General features: G+C 41.4%; 1 protein-coding gene across 1 annotated transcript in view; it reads left to right on the forward strand.

Annotated features, from left to right (window-relative positions):
- kcnq1.2 (potassium voltage-gated channel, KQT-like subfamily, member 1.2) overlaps positions 1-17,136 on the forward strand; it is a 230,990-nt gene that overhangs the window by 125,352 nt on the left and 88,502 nt on the right. Inside the window, exons 15-18 of the mRNA XM_015051688.1 lie at positions 11,372-11,447; positions 13,274-13,368; positions 14,877-14,917; positions 16,792-16,853. Coding sequence (XP_014907174.1) covers positions 11,372-11,447; positions 13,274-13,368; positions 14,877-14,917; positions 16,792-16,853 — 274 coding nt within the window. The remainder of the gene's footprint in view (positions 1-11,371; positions 11,448-13,273; positions 13,369-14,876; positions 14,918-16,791; positions 16,854-17,136) is intronic.

The raw sequence follows: 17,136 nt of genomic DNA on the forward strand, positions 1-17,136 counted from the left end.
AACTGCAGCAGCTGAAAATGTAACAAATGTTGCAATTTTGGTCCCCAACCGAACCGAGTCCACCGGACTATCAGGTGTGAAAACACAAAAAGACTGTATCTGTATGACAGCCAGTTTGGGAGGCATATCAAATGTGTTTCCTGTCCTACCATCACAAATGTAAACATGCAGGGTTAGCTAAGCGTTGCATTGGTCAGATGAGTCCTAGTGCATTTGGCCGGACTCGCACTGTGTGTTGACTGTGGAGAATCTGTTTCTCATCCAAAGGTCTTGGGGGCGTGTTGAAGCACATGCCGCCATTCAACCTTTAACATTCCTGGATATATTAAACCAGAATCTTCCAGGAAGCTGAACACAGATAATCATTTCATCACTGGGAAATGTAGCACAATTCTTCAATGATTATTTCAGTCTGTGGACCTGAATCCTATGGAAAAGCTGCGTGATGAGCTGAAGAGAAACGCCTTTAATGGAACGACTTTGGTGAATCCAGACGAGTTTCTTAAAGAGGAAAGGTCAAGTATTCCTTTTGCTTTGCCTTTTACCATTTGGAAAATTGTAAACGTCTCCTAATGTTTAAGGAGATGAACAAATGCTGAAAAAATGGACCCCATGTTGGCTTGTTTATGGATTATGGCCCTGTGGTAACTGCATATTTAAGTTTGATCCAAACCAACTATTTATTACAAGTGGGAACCATATGGGTTGAAGATGTGTTGTGCAAGTTAGACTGAGTTCCTAATACCTGTTTGAGACCCAGTTAACACCCACACACAAACCGTTTGTGTGAAACAACACAAGTGGGTTGTGATAGTTCATGATGGCTGGGAGCTAAAAAAAAAAAAAAAAAAAAAATCCACAACTGAGATCATCTCTTGACTCTAAGACAAGTGGACTGGTGCATTCTAATTACCTTAATGTTCTTTTGTTTTTTCGGTAATAAAATCTCTAATTAAACCTCTTGTGCTGAAATAATTTTTTTTTCTTTTGTTGAAGTCATGTTTCTGTGCTGTTGATTTATGCCGGACTGTCTTCTGTTTATGGCAGTCATTCATCAGAAAACATTTCATTTCGGAGTCACGGATCCCTGATATAGCTCCCTCCCGGTTTCAGCTCTGTAGTTGCGGGCAGCCGCATGCTGGCACAATATAAACAGCAGATTCTTGCTGCGCTGCACAAATGACAATGGCAACAAACAGCTTTGTAATTATTCCAATTTCCTCCGCAGTCGCTGGCTTTGAAGTGGCGTCTCAGCGCAGCATTGTATGAAAACAAATAAAATCCTGAAATGATTTTGTTTCTAAAGTTAGCGTCACATGAGTGATATATGTTTAGCTTTTTTATTTTGGAGCGCAGTGACAATATTGCCTCTGAAGAGTTGGGGGTATTGGGCAGGGGGGTGGTCCCGAACTGAGATGTCAGAGTGTCACGCACTCCCTCTGAGATTAATAACCCTCCACATTTCGCCGGCTGTGTTGTGCAGATTCCAGCGAAAGCCACACACATGCAAACGCTTCACATGCAGATGGCGGCACGCTCCGTCCCGCTACCTGCCTGTGCGCTGAGTCAGCAGGTTTAACGCAGCAGCAGCTCCATCTATCACGCCGCTTTCAGTGAACTAAGTGATTTCTATTGGTGCACGGCGCTGGCTCGTCAGAGATCCCACAGCTTGGTTCCAGCAATCCAGCCATGCGTTGATAATTTGCCCTGAAAAATTGGCTGAGGACAAGCCTCCAATTATGGTTTTGCACCCCGTTCCCAGCGCCTCTCCTCAGATAACGGCTCTCATAACCGAGCTCTTTGAAAACAGGATGAATCCCCCGTATACTCCTTCCTCTGTTATTTGGCCAGGAAGGTTTTTTTCTTTCTTTCTTTTTTTCTCTGTAAAGTTTTTTTTTTTATTATTTTATTTTTTCCCAGTTTTGACATAAACGTTGCGGCACGTTGACAGATAATCAGCTGATCTGAAGCCTGCTTATGCTTCGGGACGTGACGGATAAACGTCTCTGAGCTGCAGCCTGTTATTTAATGTTCCGGGCAACGAGCCATCTCGTCTTCGTTGCTTGTCTGCCGGTGCGGAGTTGTGCTACGAGGTCGTTTTTCGTCGACGTTGTGCTAACAGGTTGCGCAATTTCTTATGTCATAACGTAGCAATGTTGCATCGTTTGCACTGTTTGACCTTGAGCTTTATAAATGACCCTGGTGTTGTTTTAATAATACAACTTCAAGGTAAGAAAGAAAGCCATGGATTTTTTTACAGTGTCTTCCAAAAGATTTGACATCCTCTGAATTTTTTTTAAAGTTTCCTGACGGCACAAGCAGTGGCGGAGCTAGACTTTTGTCATTGGGGGCGAGGCTCTGTTAGGAGGCCAGCAAAATTTGTCAAAACTAATTTTGTTGGACGATAATTTGTCCCAGGAATGATAATATTGCAATATATAAATCAATATAGGTCACTTTTTTGTAGTGATGGCTTCTTGTGTATATTTTTTTTCTTTTTTGCCATTTATGTAAAAATATATTCATGTTCTCTTGTTCTTAATGTTTACCTTTTGGTATTTTTTGATTGATTCATCTTTTGGATGCTGTTTCGGTTTTAACGTCGACTTTGTTGAGCTCCAGAACTGGAAACTTGAGTTCTTGTTGCTTTAAAGTTAGGCAGCCAAGTTGCTTCCCAGCTTTTTCCTCATATTTTCCGGTCATCGTTTGCCCTCCCACTGCAAGTAAACGTCACGTCTTTTTGTAACGCAACCTCAAAAAAAGGTCAATCAACGAGAAGCGCGCCAGAATCAACTGTGGCGCTTTTGACAGATGTACTTCCTTCTGCAGCCACGATCACTTTTAATGGGACAAGCGGATATATTTGCCTTTTACACTGACACCGGCTTTTAGATAACAGCCTTGCCCTAAGGCCTCAAACAGACTTCAAATGTTGACACAGCTGCCCAATGGCACTTAAATATCACAGCGCTAGATGAGAGGCGTTAAACCGAGCTCATTTCATTTTCAGAAGATCTTAAAGCCGTGACAAGGTCTTATAATTTAGCCGACCCCCTGCTCACTCCCCCGTTCGCATTAAGAAGGTCGGTCTGACCAGACGGAGACGACCCTGAGCGCCCTGATCTCCTCCCCGCCAAACTCCAATGACTTGCTCTGTTTACACTGTCAAAACAAATACGATCTTAGCCTGGAGTCAGCAGAAACAGTCTGGCTGTTCTTCTGTGGGCAAACATAAGAACTGATAAACTGGTCACTTTACTGATATTGTGGAAATCCAAAGTGGTCTTTCAGTGTTTAAAAAAAAAAAAAAAAAAGTTAACGTAATGGAAAAAAAAAATGAAAATGGGATCTTGTAATGTAATTGGCTTCCTTATAATCCTCAGCTGGCAGGAACCACCTGGCAATGATAAAAAGACTCACTGTAATTTGTTTACAAGTGGAACTTTGAAGGAGTTGAGCTGCGTGTTGCTCTAAACCTGAAAGTATGAGCATGGATCTGTTTGCTGCTAAATGTACATATGAATTCTGAATTGTTCAAACTTACATTGTAAGATCTTGTTTGTATATTTGTTATTCCTAAAGCATGTTTTGAGCATCTTCAAGAGTTAAAACCAAAAATGTAAAAGTAAATAACTCAAGAGATTTAACTGGAAAATCAATAAGAAATAATCTATTCTGAAATTTAGCTATGAAGCCTCCGTTGGACTTTTTTGACCTTCCCTATCTTTGCTTCACTGCTTCTCGATCAGCTACACAATGCCGCTTGATTATCATCTCTCTTCAGTGCTCCGTCTGGAATTTCTCCCATTCGCTTGGATTCCTCCAGCAGAATTTGTTCCAGGACTGCCAGTGAACAGAAGGAGAAGTTGTGAAGGATGACGTCGATTTTCTGTGCTGTTTTTAGAAATGTGGTCTGCCTATAGTTTTAGCAATGGCAACGGAGGAAGTGAATGAAGCCGTTCAGTCCGTGTTGGACACACCTCCAAAGATGGTTGTTTACTGCGCTGGCAATTTCTGGTAAGCTTCATAGCGTCCAATTAGTGCATTGCCAAATGTTAGCGGTAAAATTGAAGACCTTCGCCAATCGTTTCTCAGAAGCCGAGAAACCAGACCCTTGAAGTGAAACGTTGAACAACTGGATATTAAAGCAACTTTGCCAGGTTATTCACAGCCTCTTATGTGACCATAAATCTGCTTGCTATTTATAATCTCTCCACCGCCCCAACTCTTTCTCTCACACATACTATACAGTATAACATAGGACATTGCCATTGTGTATTTTATTATTCTTTTTATGCAGACTTATGAAAAAGCGAAGAAAATGGGCATTTTAAACACACATGTATCAGATATTTTTATGTTTTGCATAATTTGTATCCCAGTAGCCCACATCTGTACAGTGCTTTTTGCTTCTCCCGACTGACACACTGGGAATACATGTTTGAACCATTACTTATGTTTTAGGTAATAGAATATAATATTATTGTCATTGTAAACAAGACGCACCACATCATGTGTGCCCACGTTTGCATGAAACCAGATTGTTTCTCCTATCTGAGTCTGCCTCCCGTCCACAAACACATCTGCTTTTCAGGACGACTCTTATCAAAAACAGAGCAAACATTTGCATCCCTAGAGCCCATAAATCTGTCACTTCTCATCCGAACCTCACTCACTCAAGCTCCGTTTGACTGATTACATTGTTCATTTTACTACTTTTTTCCTCTTCCTTTATACGTTCGCCCGTCTTCAAAAGACAAACTGCTGTAGAAAAACCCAATTAAACGTCAGTTTTTAGCTCCAGTCCCTCCCCACTGCAGTCCCATATGCCACACATGAATGAGAGAATAATGCTCTTTTGTCAAGGAGCTCAGTTTTATAATCTAAAGCCATTGGCTTATGAAGGGGAAGCCCGTTTGCTTAAGGTCACCCTTCACGTCTTTCTTTCTTTCTCTGTTTTCTCCTTCCTCTTCTTCTTCCCAGTCTTCCCACTGGCAGGATTAAGGCCAGCAGAGCCGGGACCGTCGCCTCTCGCTGGCCCTTGCTCCCAGAAGTCCAAGGTGGTGCTAATTGTGCCTTGACATGCAGACGCGCACAAAACCGCCCATGAACAGCCATGCGTGTTGGCATGACCAGCCGCTGGGCTCATGTGCTTGGATTACCAGAACACTGTGAAAGAAAACCTGTTTAATCCAAACACGGTGGTTGTAGTGGAACTGAAAATGGAGGTGGGTGGGTGGATGGGGGGGGAGGGCTTCGGTGCTCCTCAGGCATTAATGCCAGGGGTTATCCCCGAAAACACTCGGATGAAAGGAAGGAGGGGGGGATGAGAACAAGGGTCCTTGCAAACCACCTGACCTCACCTCGCTTTTCCTAACCTCTGAAGGCTGCCCCCGCCCCACCGAGGCGTGAGGGACCCCCCGATAGGCGGCAATAAATAGATTCTTTCTCTAACATGTCTAATCCAGCTAAATAGCAACAAATCCTATTAGGCCATGAATCATAAATCCTTCCTTGCCACCTTACCCCCTCCTCCAGCCCTGGAAGCCGGTTTCCCTCCAGATCTTATAAAGATTCAGCAACATGTTCGCTCATATCCTAACACTTTTGAGCCGAATGTGGATTGACTGAACTCATGTGACATTAGCTGGGTTTCCATTACGAATGTGCGCAAAACTTTGTCGATATTCCGCTAATGTCACAGTAGCGGTGTTACCATTAAGTAAGAAATGCAATGAAAATCGCACATGAATACGTTTGTTTATGTGATAATAAGTAATTAAAAAGCGCCATGATCCTCCAGCCACTTCCTGTCGTTGTCTTCGTGGTTTGCACCAGTGGAAACATCCGGTTGTTGATCTTTTGACTCTTGATGCAAAAAAAAAAAAAAAGTGCTTCCAGTGCAGCCAAAAAAACTCGCCTCATTCTAGCGCCAAAACTTAACAAAGTTGTTGTTTTTTTTAAGTTGCTCTGTTTTCATTAAACGAGTTGATTTTCAAAATGCGAAGTGGGAAACTATGAAGAAATGCTTACAATATAGAAGGTAATGTATATGTTTATTGCTGGTACCGTTACTTCTGATTGAATGTGGCAGTTTTTATCCTTTTTTTAATTGACTTTGTTTTGTTTTGGACAATTACCCCCTCTGGTTTTGGATGCTCTGCAGCTGGCCTTACTGTTTTTTACTTTAGGATAGTTGTTAGGATGCACAACCATGGCAACCATTTGTGTGTTTTTTTTGTTTTTTTTACACCTGGAAGCAGATGATTGGCATCCTAAAAATGTTAAACTTCCATCTTTTTTTCCAGTTTGCAACTGTTAAATTTCTCCTCAATGCTACTTAAATACACAAACGTCAACATAGTCCATCTGAATAATGAGACGGTTTAAGTTAAAGAGACACGTTCCAGTTGTTGCTATAATTAACTTCAGTATTCCACTTCGGTGTGCAGAAGTAAATTTTTTTTCTCGTTTCAGTCCATATGAAGAAGTACTTCCAGAGCCTTAATTATCTCTAATCTGTAATAAGAGACAGGTGTGGGAGTGTATTTGCAGTTGATGGGTCTGACTGGTTGTAAATCCTTGAAGTGGTCTAATGGCTACCTGCATCCTTACATCAGGACTGAAGAGAACGTCAGACCACCAACTTAGCAACCTGAACAAAAAGGAGCCAAATTAATGGGGATAACACATGATATTGTCACCAAGAAGTAAAAAAGCTACTGGAACAGACTAGGCATAACATTTAGACCAGAAAGTCTAACATGGGGGTAATAACCACCAAATTACCCAGCGCTCCATCTCTCTAATTAGACCCCACTTAGAGGATAACTTCACTCCACGCCCTTCTCTTTCAGCTGTCTCCATCTCCGCTCTGCAACATTAAACCTCATATTTTACTGGTTTTATCTCCATGGAAACCATTGTCGCACACTGATCTTTTACTTTTTTAATGCAAACAAATCCCTCAACAGTATGCATTTCTTCTTATTTTTATTCTGATTGAAAGAGGTACTTCTAGTAAAACACGAGTTGAAACAGAGATTTCAGAGTTTTAGATCTGGATCGCTCATCGTCACTCTTGTCTTCACACAAAGTGGAGCTCAGAGTCCAGAGGAAGTCAGCAGAAATTGGCTCTTTTTGTTAGTCGTGCACCTCTGCGGTGGGTTGTCTGTGTGTTAGGTCAGAGTTTTGACCTCCTCTGATTTTCTCTCTCATTAAATTAAAACAGCAGGATTTGGACTGATTTTTTTTTCTTCTTTGTTTTTGTTTTTGGATGTTGATATTTTATACGATTCCATTTAATTTGCTGTCGTTCTTTTGCAAGTGAAGACATATATTTTGCAGGTTTGAGAGTAAAATGCGGCACGTTTAATTCAGAGCGTACAGTATTTCTCGTCTTTTGTGTGTTTGTGGTCACGTACATCAAACGGGGCGCTGGGCTTTGATGTGGCTCGGTGACTCCTAATGCGCCGCTTATGTCCCGATCAGGCTATTCATAGCTGAATGGCGGATACTGAATGAAAGCCTTTTGTTAAACAGCAGCATCACCCTGTATGGAAGTTGTTTTCTGTTTTTTTTTGTTTTGTTTTGTTTTTTTTTTTACAATCCGAATGAGATAATAAAAAAAGCAGAGGAAAAGACCTGTACATACATTGTATATCTGTAACTTTTATTTTACCTTTTGCCATATTAAAATGCTACAACATGAAACCGCTGCTGCGCATGCTGCAAAACAGATTGTTGCTAGGTAACCAAAAAGAGTAAATGAGTTGTGGTAATTGGCCTGAAAACGTGTGGCGTTTTAACTAGTCCAAGGACCCCACTACTCACACATTTAGAGATTTTTCTATTGATATTGATCATGTATCAATCACGACAGGTATTGATATTATTTTAGCATCTTTATTCTCTTTCAGGGGGGAAATTGGTGTTGCATCCAGGCATTTCCAACATACAAAAACAACAAAAAAACTCACAAATGTGGAGATCCGATTGCGGTGGGTACAAAGGAGTGCTTCCATCTGTTCCTCTTACTCCATCAGCCTGCGATCAAAGCATATCTAAGTGGACCAGTCAAAGTACACACCCAAGTCCAGTTAAGAATTTTGGCTTAACTTGAAATGCTGTATGCAAATTCTCTCCATCAAATCTGACCAAACGTGAGTTATTTTGCAAAGACAAACGGTCAAAAAAAATAAAACGAAACAAAGCCTCTGGATGTGCAAAGCTGTTTTTCACACTTTATTGTTATTATTCACCTTCAGGCTATAATGTCATCTATCTTACTTATTCCAGATCCACGTTGCCAAGGATCTGCTACCATGTGTCTCCAGCTTTTGTGCTTGCCACGTCACCCTCTGGCATTTCTTCACTTAAAGCAAACAGTTCTTATCTCCCAAAGATACGATGGAAAGCTGTCTGATTTTGTGAAGAACGGAGAAAAAGCACATCTCTCTGACAAACCAAAGCACCAGCTATCAGGCTTATCTGTCACACACACACACATCAGCGCAGAGACAAACACACTTCAGCAGTCTTTCTGGGCCCTGACCATTGCACACTGATGTCTGAGGCTGCTTGTTTTTAAGGTTATTGCTGTGCACCATGGAAGCACAGGATATTTGACTGTCCCCCTGCCAAAAAGAGGGCCTGGGGGCGTTTGGGCGTTTGGGGGGTGGGGGGTGAGGGAATGGAGAGAGCTGCCACTGACAACTCGGATATCTCCAAAGTGACCATCTGAAAATGAAAAAGGAGAAAACTTATTAAAAACCGAGGGGTCAAGAAGAAGCCCTGGGGGTAAATCGGTCACAGTTTTTGGGGGGATAATTAAGAGCTGTAGCGCCTACCTAGCTTAGAAGCGACTTCTGCATTTCACCAGATGAAAAATAGCATGTCTGCGGAGACGAGAGCAGAGGAAGGTGGTTTAATCCTGTGCATTAAAATACAAATCGCTGCCCTGAACCAGAACAATGGACGGTACATTGGAGTCGTTGTGGGGGGGAGGGGAGGTCTGAGCTCCGCCGGCTCGAGAGGAATCCCCAACCCGTGTCTGCAGGACGAACCTTCAGCAACGTGAACGAACGAACACGAAGGCTCGGGGCGATGGCTAAAGACGCCGAGTCAGCAGTTGTTGCAGCAGCACAGAGACGCGGGACTTGTTTGGTTTCTCTGCGCGCCAAATGTGTGCTGGAGTCGGCGCGGTAGACCAGAGCCGCTCAGCGTTCTCGTTTTTATCACACTTGTCCTCCAAACATGTGTGTGCATTTGTTTGAGATGCAGGAAATGGGAGGAGGGCGAGGAGGGAGTTGTACAAGCATCAGAGCCCCACATGTTTTTTGTTTCCTACACATGTTCTCCTCCTGCCTCCCCCCCGCCCCCCCTCCCACCAATAACACCAGAATGTCCAAGTCACACAGAAAGCAAGGAAAACAACACGCATATCTCTCACTGTCGACACAGAAAAGAGCGAGGAGTGGGTGGTCAGCGTCTTTCTTTTTTCCCAGATTAAGGCCTCCCACTCTTTATGTTTGGTATTGTTTGAGTGTTTGAGTATTTCCCTCAAAAAAAAAAAAAAAAAAATGTGCGACCCATCGCTCTTTGATGTTCCTGTTTTACGGTCCGCTGTCAACATATTGTCTCTCGAGTCTTTTTGTCGTCCCCTTTGCCCTAATTAAGACCTCAAAGCGACTTGTTGACTCCACAGAAGACCTTATTTGGGGAGGAGGGTGGAAGCCATGTGTTTCCTCGTGTCAGCTCGGCGTGCGTGCGTGTGTGTGTGTGTGTGTGTGTGTCTGCTGCGACCGACACGTTGCGTGAGAGGTGTGCACGACAGCGCGGAGACGCACATGTATACAAAGCACAGGCTTTAACACAAGAATGAGGTTATTCATTTACAGCTGGAGGTGCTTTTCAATGGAGCGAAACATCACTCCACCTGCAGACACAAGGAAAACCTAAGAGCACCTCAAACACACTCACCCACTCATTTATTAATATATATATATATATATATATATATATATATATATATTTAATATGTTGTGCTATTTTTCATTCTCAGGGCTGTAGCTGTGAGAAAAGGGCTTTGGTATCTTATGTTAGCGCTTAGCATGGTTAGCGTTACTGAAACAGCACTCTCTGTGTGTGTATCCTAGAGATTGTATATTTTCCTGTAACTCTAGCATGTTCCATGTCACGGTTTAAAACCTCAAAATTATTTCCAGTTCCAGTGTGGAGTTTTCTGTTCAGGATGAAAGCTCACTTAGTCTTTGAGACGGCGAACTTGAGTTCTTACGCCACTACGTTACTCGAAAACGGTCACAGAATGACAGTATTAACGCGGTGATTTCTTGGGAAATTTGTCGCCCGGTAAAACTTGCTACAGTGACGAGACTTCCACAGCAGCGTCTCCAAAGGTCTCTCACAACAGCAGCAAAAATAGCTGTGCATTTTGACTGAGGAGTGATTGTAGGATGATTTTGTTGCCACTAACTGCAGCAACGTCATCTCAAAACTGGCAACACTGCTTCTTTCCCGTCACAATATAAATGAGCCATCTTGACTCACTAACTTTAAAATCTTCTCTCAGTAATTGTGTCAACACTGGAAGAGCATTGTTAGTCACTGCTCATCGGTTCTGACTGATCTGAAGGAGATTTTATATTTGAGCTTCAGGGCAAATCAAACTGGAACTCGCCCAGTTATGAAGCTGTGTGCAGCTTTCGTAACATCTGATGTCTTTTGCAGTCTTTTACGTCACATTTGACTTTTTTTCCCTTCTGTTCAGCGTGCGGCTTATTGCACATCCAAATGATTCAGTACAAGTAAGCCAAACGGCCCTGTGTTGAAAAAAACAAACTGAGTTGCATGCGAGGAAGCCATCGTGGCATGCAAGTTTGACTGCGTGCGTGCGTGTTGTTTACATCCACTAGTTTTAATTTCAGTGTTCCACAGAACCCCAGCATTGGCCTGTCTTTCGTGTTGACACAGATGTGCGGCTCTGACCTGAGGGACTTATGTTTTTTGGACCCTTTGCGGTGCAGATGGAATCTGTTTTGCTTCTCTTTCACTCTGCATAAGGTTGCAGATTTAATGCCGTGACCTAAAGGTCAGGTTCAATGAGCGGGATGTGGAGGCGGCAGCTGCAGTGCACACAGCATTTTTATCCTCATGCCGCTTTATCACGCGTTAGACCCACATTTAATGCGCCTCGCCGTTGCACAGTTCATGCAATACCTGCAGGCGCTTAAAACGCAACAAGTCGAACTCAAGTGTGCATTTGTGTTTCAAATTAATTTTACGCCTGAGCTCTTCCTGAGCGACAGTCTCTTGTTTTGTAACCTTATTCCGTCTCGTTTTCTCATCCCAGGTTATCCCATGCCCAGAGGTCTGCTGTGAAAGTCCTGCGCAGAATGCAGTACTTCGTGGCCAGGAGGAAATTTCAGGTAATATGAAAAAGAAATCCTGAGAGGGGGAAACGGGAGTTAGAGCAACGGCAGATGAGAAGGTCAGATTCTGAGTGGAAGCAGTGTGTTATGCACGAAGAGGAAGAGGAGTGTGTTTGTGTCCAAATACTGAGCCCCACTAGAGACGTTTGAGAAATAATTAAGAAAAGGAAAAAAAAGATTCAGTAAAAGTTTGTGAGAACAGAGAATCTTCTGAAAAATGTGATCGTCACTTTATGGAAACTATTCAGTGACGCCACTCTTCTGATGTCCAGATAAATTAAACATGCACAAAAATCCTCAATATGATACAAATGTCTAATTAACTGTATTATTTCAAATCGTCATTTGTAAATCAGTAGCTAACTTACATATTACATAAATCATCTCCAATTTCCAATGTTTTAGTTTAAATTTTTGTTATTTTGACACCAGTGGAGTTAAGATAATAACAGGAAACGGCAGGATATTCTCTAACCTTTCCACTTCCTGTAGGGGAGGTACTTACAGTATTTACAGTGTAGGATTTCCAAATGGTCTCCAGCCAGATACTCTTGCAAAAAAACCAACAAAAAAGCAAAAACATTTGTGTCACATCGTAAAGTTTTTCCTGAATTTCACAAACGTCACTCTGGGTTTTCCTAATCCTTTGCAGAATTCACTAAAGGGTCTCGCAAAATGTCTCTTAAAAATTGGGGGGACAGTTGCAAAAGTAACCTTAGATTTTGCTGAATTTGTGCTCTGCCTTGTAAAAGTATCTCAGACTCTCCAGAACCTTCACTGGTCTAGCAAACCCTTCATAAGGTCTTGCTAATGCGTCTTGGACTTTAGCACAACTTATACAGGATCTCACAAAAGCAAACATTCACTGGAACTTGCTAAAGAGACTTGGGACTCTTGCAAAACCTTTGCAGGATCACAAATACCTTTCTTTGAATTTCCTGAAGAAACTTGGAATCTTGCAATAGGCTCTCACAAAGTATCTGCTGGAACTTGCTGAAATAACTTGGAATTTTGTAAAACCTTTAAGTTGATCTCACAAACTTAACCTGCACAAATTTCACTGGAACTTGCTAAAGTAACTCGGGGATCTTATAAACCTTTCCAGAGATGTCGTAGAAGTGTCTCTCTTTTTTTCCTGTTTTGTCTTTTGTAGGGTTCAGTAATTCAGCGTAAAGTTCTAATTTGTGAAAAAATTTGCCTGTCTGTCTTTATAGTCATAATGCATTTATCGTAGGAACGTATAAAACTACAGCAGTGCATGGCCCTATAGTTGTGAAGCCTGCATGTGTTGTTATCTTTTTCAAATCTTTAAGGAAAACCTGCAGTAACATGTGCTACTAAACACATTTATCTGTAGTAAAAGTTCCCTATCACAGTTTCTCTGACCACGGTTTTTTTATTTATTTATTTTTTATTTTTTTTCAGGTGTTCTGCATGTTTCCAATTACGGGCTAAGTGGTCTCAGCTGTACAGACCATAGTGTGTCTAGCAGGGATACCCTAAAGGGTTCACCGAGTTCATTCTGATACCCCCTGTGTCAACGTCACACCACACAAAGCTGTGAAAGGACCTTAACACGATTGCTCTCTACATGACCATGCGCCTCTCTGTGCGCACACAAACATACGTATGCACACGCATGCATGCTCACACTCACACAAAACACACATTGAGCTCACAATGAACTCTTTGCACCCACCGGGGTTGGGGGATGTTTTCAGGGGACCGAGCAACAAGAGGTTGTGATTGACAATGGCTTTGTGTCCCACCGTGTGTGCGTGTGTTTTTCTTGTGTGTGTGTGTGCGTGTGTGTGGATCCGCAGCAAGCTCGGAAACCCTATGATGTGCGAGACGTGATCGAGCAGTATTCCCAGGGTCACCTTAACATGATGGTTCGCATCAAGGAGCTGCAGAGAAGGTGGACGCCTCGACTTTTTGTCCTGTTTCTTATTCTGATGCCCCATAAATCTTTGCATGGGTTTTTAGCAAGTTTCCTCGATATTTTATAGAAAAAAAAAAAAAGAAAAAAAATGTTTAAAGTTATGTAAATGATTAAAAAATATATGTTGTGAGTGCAGCTGGCTGTCGGTCTCGTAAATATATCCAATAGGCACGGTGAAGTTCTCATTTTTGGGAAGAAAGACGTAAAGTTTCTTTATAGCGAGCATCACAATATTGGCACTCATGATGGAAATTAAAAAATAAATAAATAAAAAATGGTTGCTATGGGAACTTAGTCAAGTTTATTTTTTATAGCACATTTCATCAACAAGGCAGGTCAAAGTGTTTTGCAATTATGAAACGAGCAATAAACATTACATTTTGTCAAATGCATTCACCAAAATCATTATTTCTCTACAGAGAAATTTTGGAAAGCTTGTACACAAGCATGATTGACAGGTCTAAGACCCTCCTCCTGACTCTGATTGGTTGTTTCTGACTGAGTGGTGTATTCCTGCAGATAGCACTGGGAGAACTGGGAGGAGATGGAGAAGCTCCATATTTTCACACGTTAATTGTCTCACACTGTCACCACATTGTGAAATTTTAACAGATATGTAAAAAACAAACAAACAAAAAAACCAGTTTTTAAAATAAAAGTTACTTACTGCAGCTTTAAGTGAACGATCAAAAAATGCTTAGTGTGGTTTGAGGTCAATAATTATGGCAATGTTATTTCTTATGCTTTTTTTTAACCACGGCTGAATTAATAAACACCAATTTGTTTCATTTTTTTCCAAACTTATTTGTAAGATAAAAGATGTTTCAGCGTAATATTAGTAGACAGAATAACAACATCAATTTAAGACAAAAAAAAACAAAATACATTTGGAAAACAACACAGATACGATATAAAAGAAGCAATAACATGAGTAGTAAGAAATTAAAAAAATTATAGTTTTTGGCTTTTTAATGTTTTGATAAACGACAATGTCACTAACAGTCTTTGTTAGTGATCCCAACAATGTAAAGTTTCAAATAGAAAGCAATGATAAATAAGGCAGAAGATTGTTGATGCTTTGAGTAGAGTTCAAAATAACTATTTTGATGTTTTACATTAAGTGCCCGACCGACTCTAAATGGTATAAAACGTGCATAAAAAGCTACCACTGATTGCACCGCAGTCGCTTATTATTAAAATAATTAGCTTAAAAGAAACGGTGAAGCAAGTTTGTTTTGGATCAACGCAAAATGAAAAAGCTGTTAAATAATATGTTATTTACTCACTTCGATTTTCAGATCTCTCCCCCGTAGTGTGGGGAGGATTTCCACTGCCCTTCATTACTGTATTTTCGTGTAAAGATGAATCAGTTTTGTCTTGTGTTTCTTCCTTGTTTAACAGTTACCATAACAAGCTGTCCGGCCAGATGAATCTCTTCTGTATCTGTTTTTAACTTTTCTCCGTCTTTATCTGCTCTCCGTCAGGCTGGATGGCACCCTCGGGAAGCCGGGAATGTTTTTGCCAGGTAAACAGCAAGGAAACAGGCCGGATCTGACAGACAACCATCACTCCTCACTCCACCTCTGTGTTTACAACTCACACATGCTCAAGCACCAGCAGACTAAATACCGGAGAACGACAGGGCTGTAATGTTTGCGCTCACGGCTCTGTTTGGCTGAGTGTTTTTGTGTTTATAAGCGCTTGGATTTGTTTGCCGCGGCTCGCTGGGCCGTGTGCCGCCATTTATTGGCACCTTTGCGTAAATTCCTGTCAGACGACTTACAAACACTCGTTTGTTACGTTACTTTCAAACTGTCTCAGTGGTCCCATCGGTTGCATCGACTGCTACTGGAGCTTCTTTGTCGACTGACGTCGCTGCTGACAGAGGGAAAACAAACCGAGCCTAAACTGAACAGGAGCGAAGCTAAAGGTGAAACGGCAGCTTCTTGTTCCAACGCGAAAAGTGTTAATATGACCAAACATGCGATGCTAATGAAGTTAACGAAAATTAAAAAATTCTGAACTCTCTCTTTAAAGTGCGGTTAGCATGTTACCTGTGAGGCCGAACTCTTGTTTCGTCTTCGTTTTGTATAAATCCAAATTAGCTAAACAAATGACTAGCTAACAGCTAATCTGGAAGGGGCTAAAACCACAGCTGACTGCTGCCGTCCTGAAGATTAAATCTCCCAAGAATGATGATAGTTTATCAGAGTGCTATGAACCCGTATCCACCTGCTGCAGCACATTTATCTGTCTTGTGAAAGACAGAGGTGTATATATAACTGCTGAGAGCTCATTATTTTTGTCTTTGACTATTTTAAATGATCAGTTTCTGTTGAAGATTGAGAATAAGAAAGAGAAAGAGAGACTGGGATCCACTACTGATTTATTTCAGATCATAAAACAACGTCATTAATTGTTTTGGTAACAGTTTATTTGATGGGATGTGCATAAGACTGACATGACACTGTGATGAACATGAAGGAGTCTTTATGAATGTTTACCACTGTCGTCATGTAGTGTTTTTTGGTAAATAATGACACTTTTAATGCAAAGTCAACAATTTTAATGGACTTTTAACACAAGTTTTAATGCATTAAAAGTATTATTTACCGAGTGACACTTCATGACAACAGTCACAGACCTTCATAGATTATTTTATCTAAATGACTGGTGTTATGTCAACCCTATGATCAAATGAAGCATTACCAGTTTGGCTGTATTTATAAAACCAAAACTCCAAGATTCGAAAAGATGTGTTTGTAAATGTGAAATTATAGCAACAAATGAAAAAGAAAATTAGCTGTAATTTATCTAACATATTTATCTGACATAGTCAGTCTTGCAGCAGCGATGCCAGCAACATGGCGGACCCCACTGACGCGCTCATGCTGGGGGCTTATTGAGCATCGACATGGAACGTGGAGATAGAAGCCGGTGCAAACAGAGAAGGGAACATGCAAAACCTTTCCAGTCAGAGTTAGTGGTAAAACAGTGAGGCGAAAATATCTCGTCTGTATGAGTGAATGTCATTCATTGATTTCTGCAGTTCCTAACTTTTCAAGAAATAACGAGCCGTCCTATTCAGTTACAGCCCGTGTAAGCAATCATTTATTTAATGTACTTCCTCCTACTGTCCTCCTGCTCATTTCTCGTGCCCTTGCATGTCATTCACTGGTGCCAACGTAAGATGGTAATTACAGCTTGGAGCTTTCCGAGGTCCATAAAAACAAATGATATGTTCAGTGGCAAATGCATTCTGCCTCCACATCTGTTTTCACCTCTTATGGATAAATGCCAAGATTTATCTTGGGATTTGTCATCAAGTAATGTTAGTTATGCTATCAATTGTTTTCTGAATGTTTCCCCTCCCTCCCCCCTTTTCTGCCAATTCACTAGGAAAGGGAGAAGATAAAGAGTACCCAACCATTGGAGCACGCATGATCAGAATGGAAGATAAGGTAGGCACAGTGTGTGTTTTGACTTTAAGCGAGACTGATCAGATTACTCTGGGCGTTCAGAAACAGAGTCGTGTGTCTGACAGCAGAACTGATTTGATTTTGCCGTCTTGTTGATGCTGTCGGACGAGTTAGAGCGATTTAAGAGTGTTATTTCTCTTACCTTATTGTGTCACACTGGTCCACCCGTTCTGCTGTCGTAAGAACTAAATGCTTAATTTTGCTGCATAGATGACCAGATCGTAGCTAAAGAGTGAGGAGTTTTTGCAGCGAGGCATAACCGAAA

The sequence above is a fragment of the Poecilia latipinna genome, unplaced genomic scaffold (assembly GCF_001443285.1).
Source record: "Poecilia latipinna isolate Pla-1442-1.1 unplaced genomic scaffold, P_latipinna-1.0 Scaffold1061, whole genome shotgun sequence".
Lineage (NCBI taxonomy): Eukaryota > Metazoa > Chordata > Actinopteri > Cyprinodontiformes > Poeciliidae > Poecilia > Poecilia latipinna.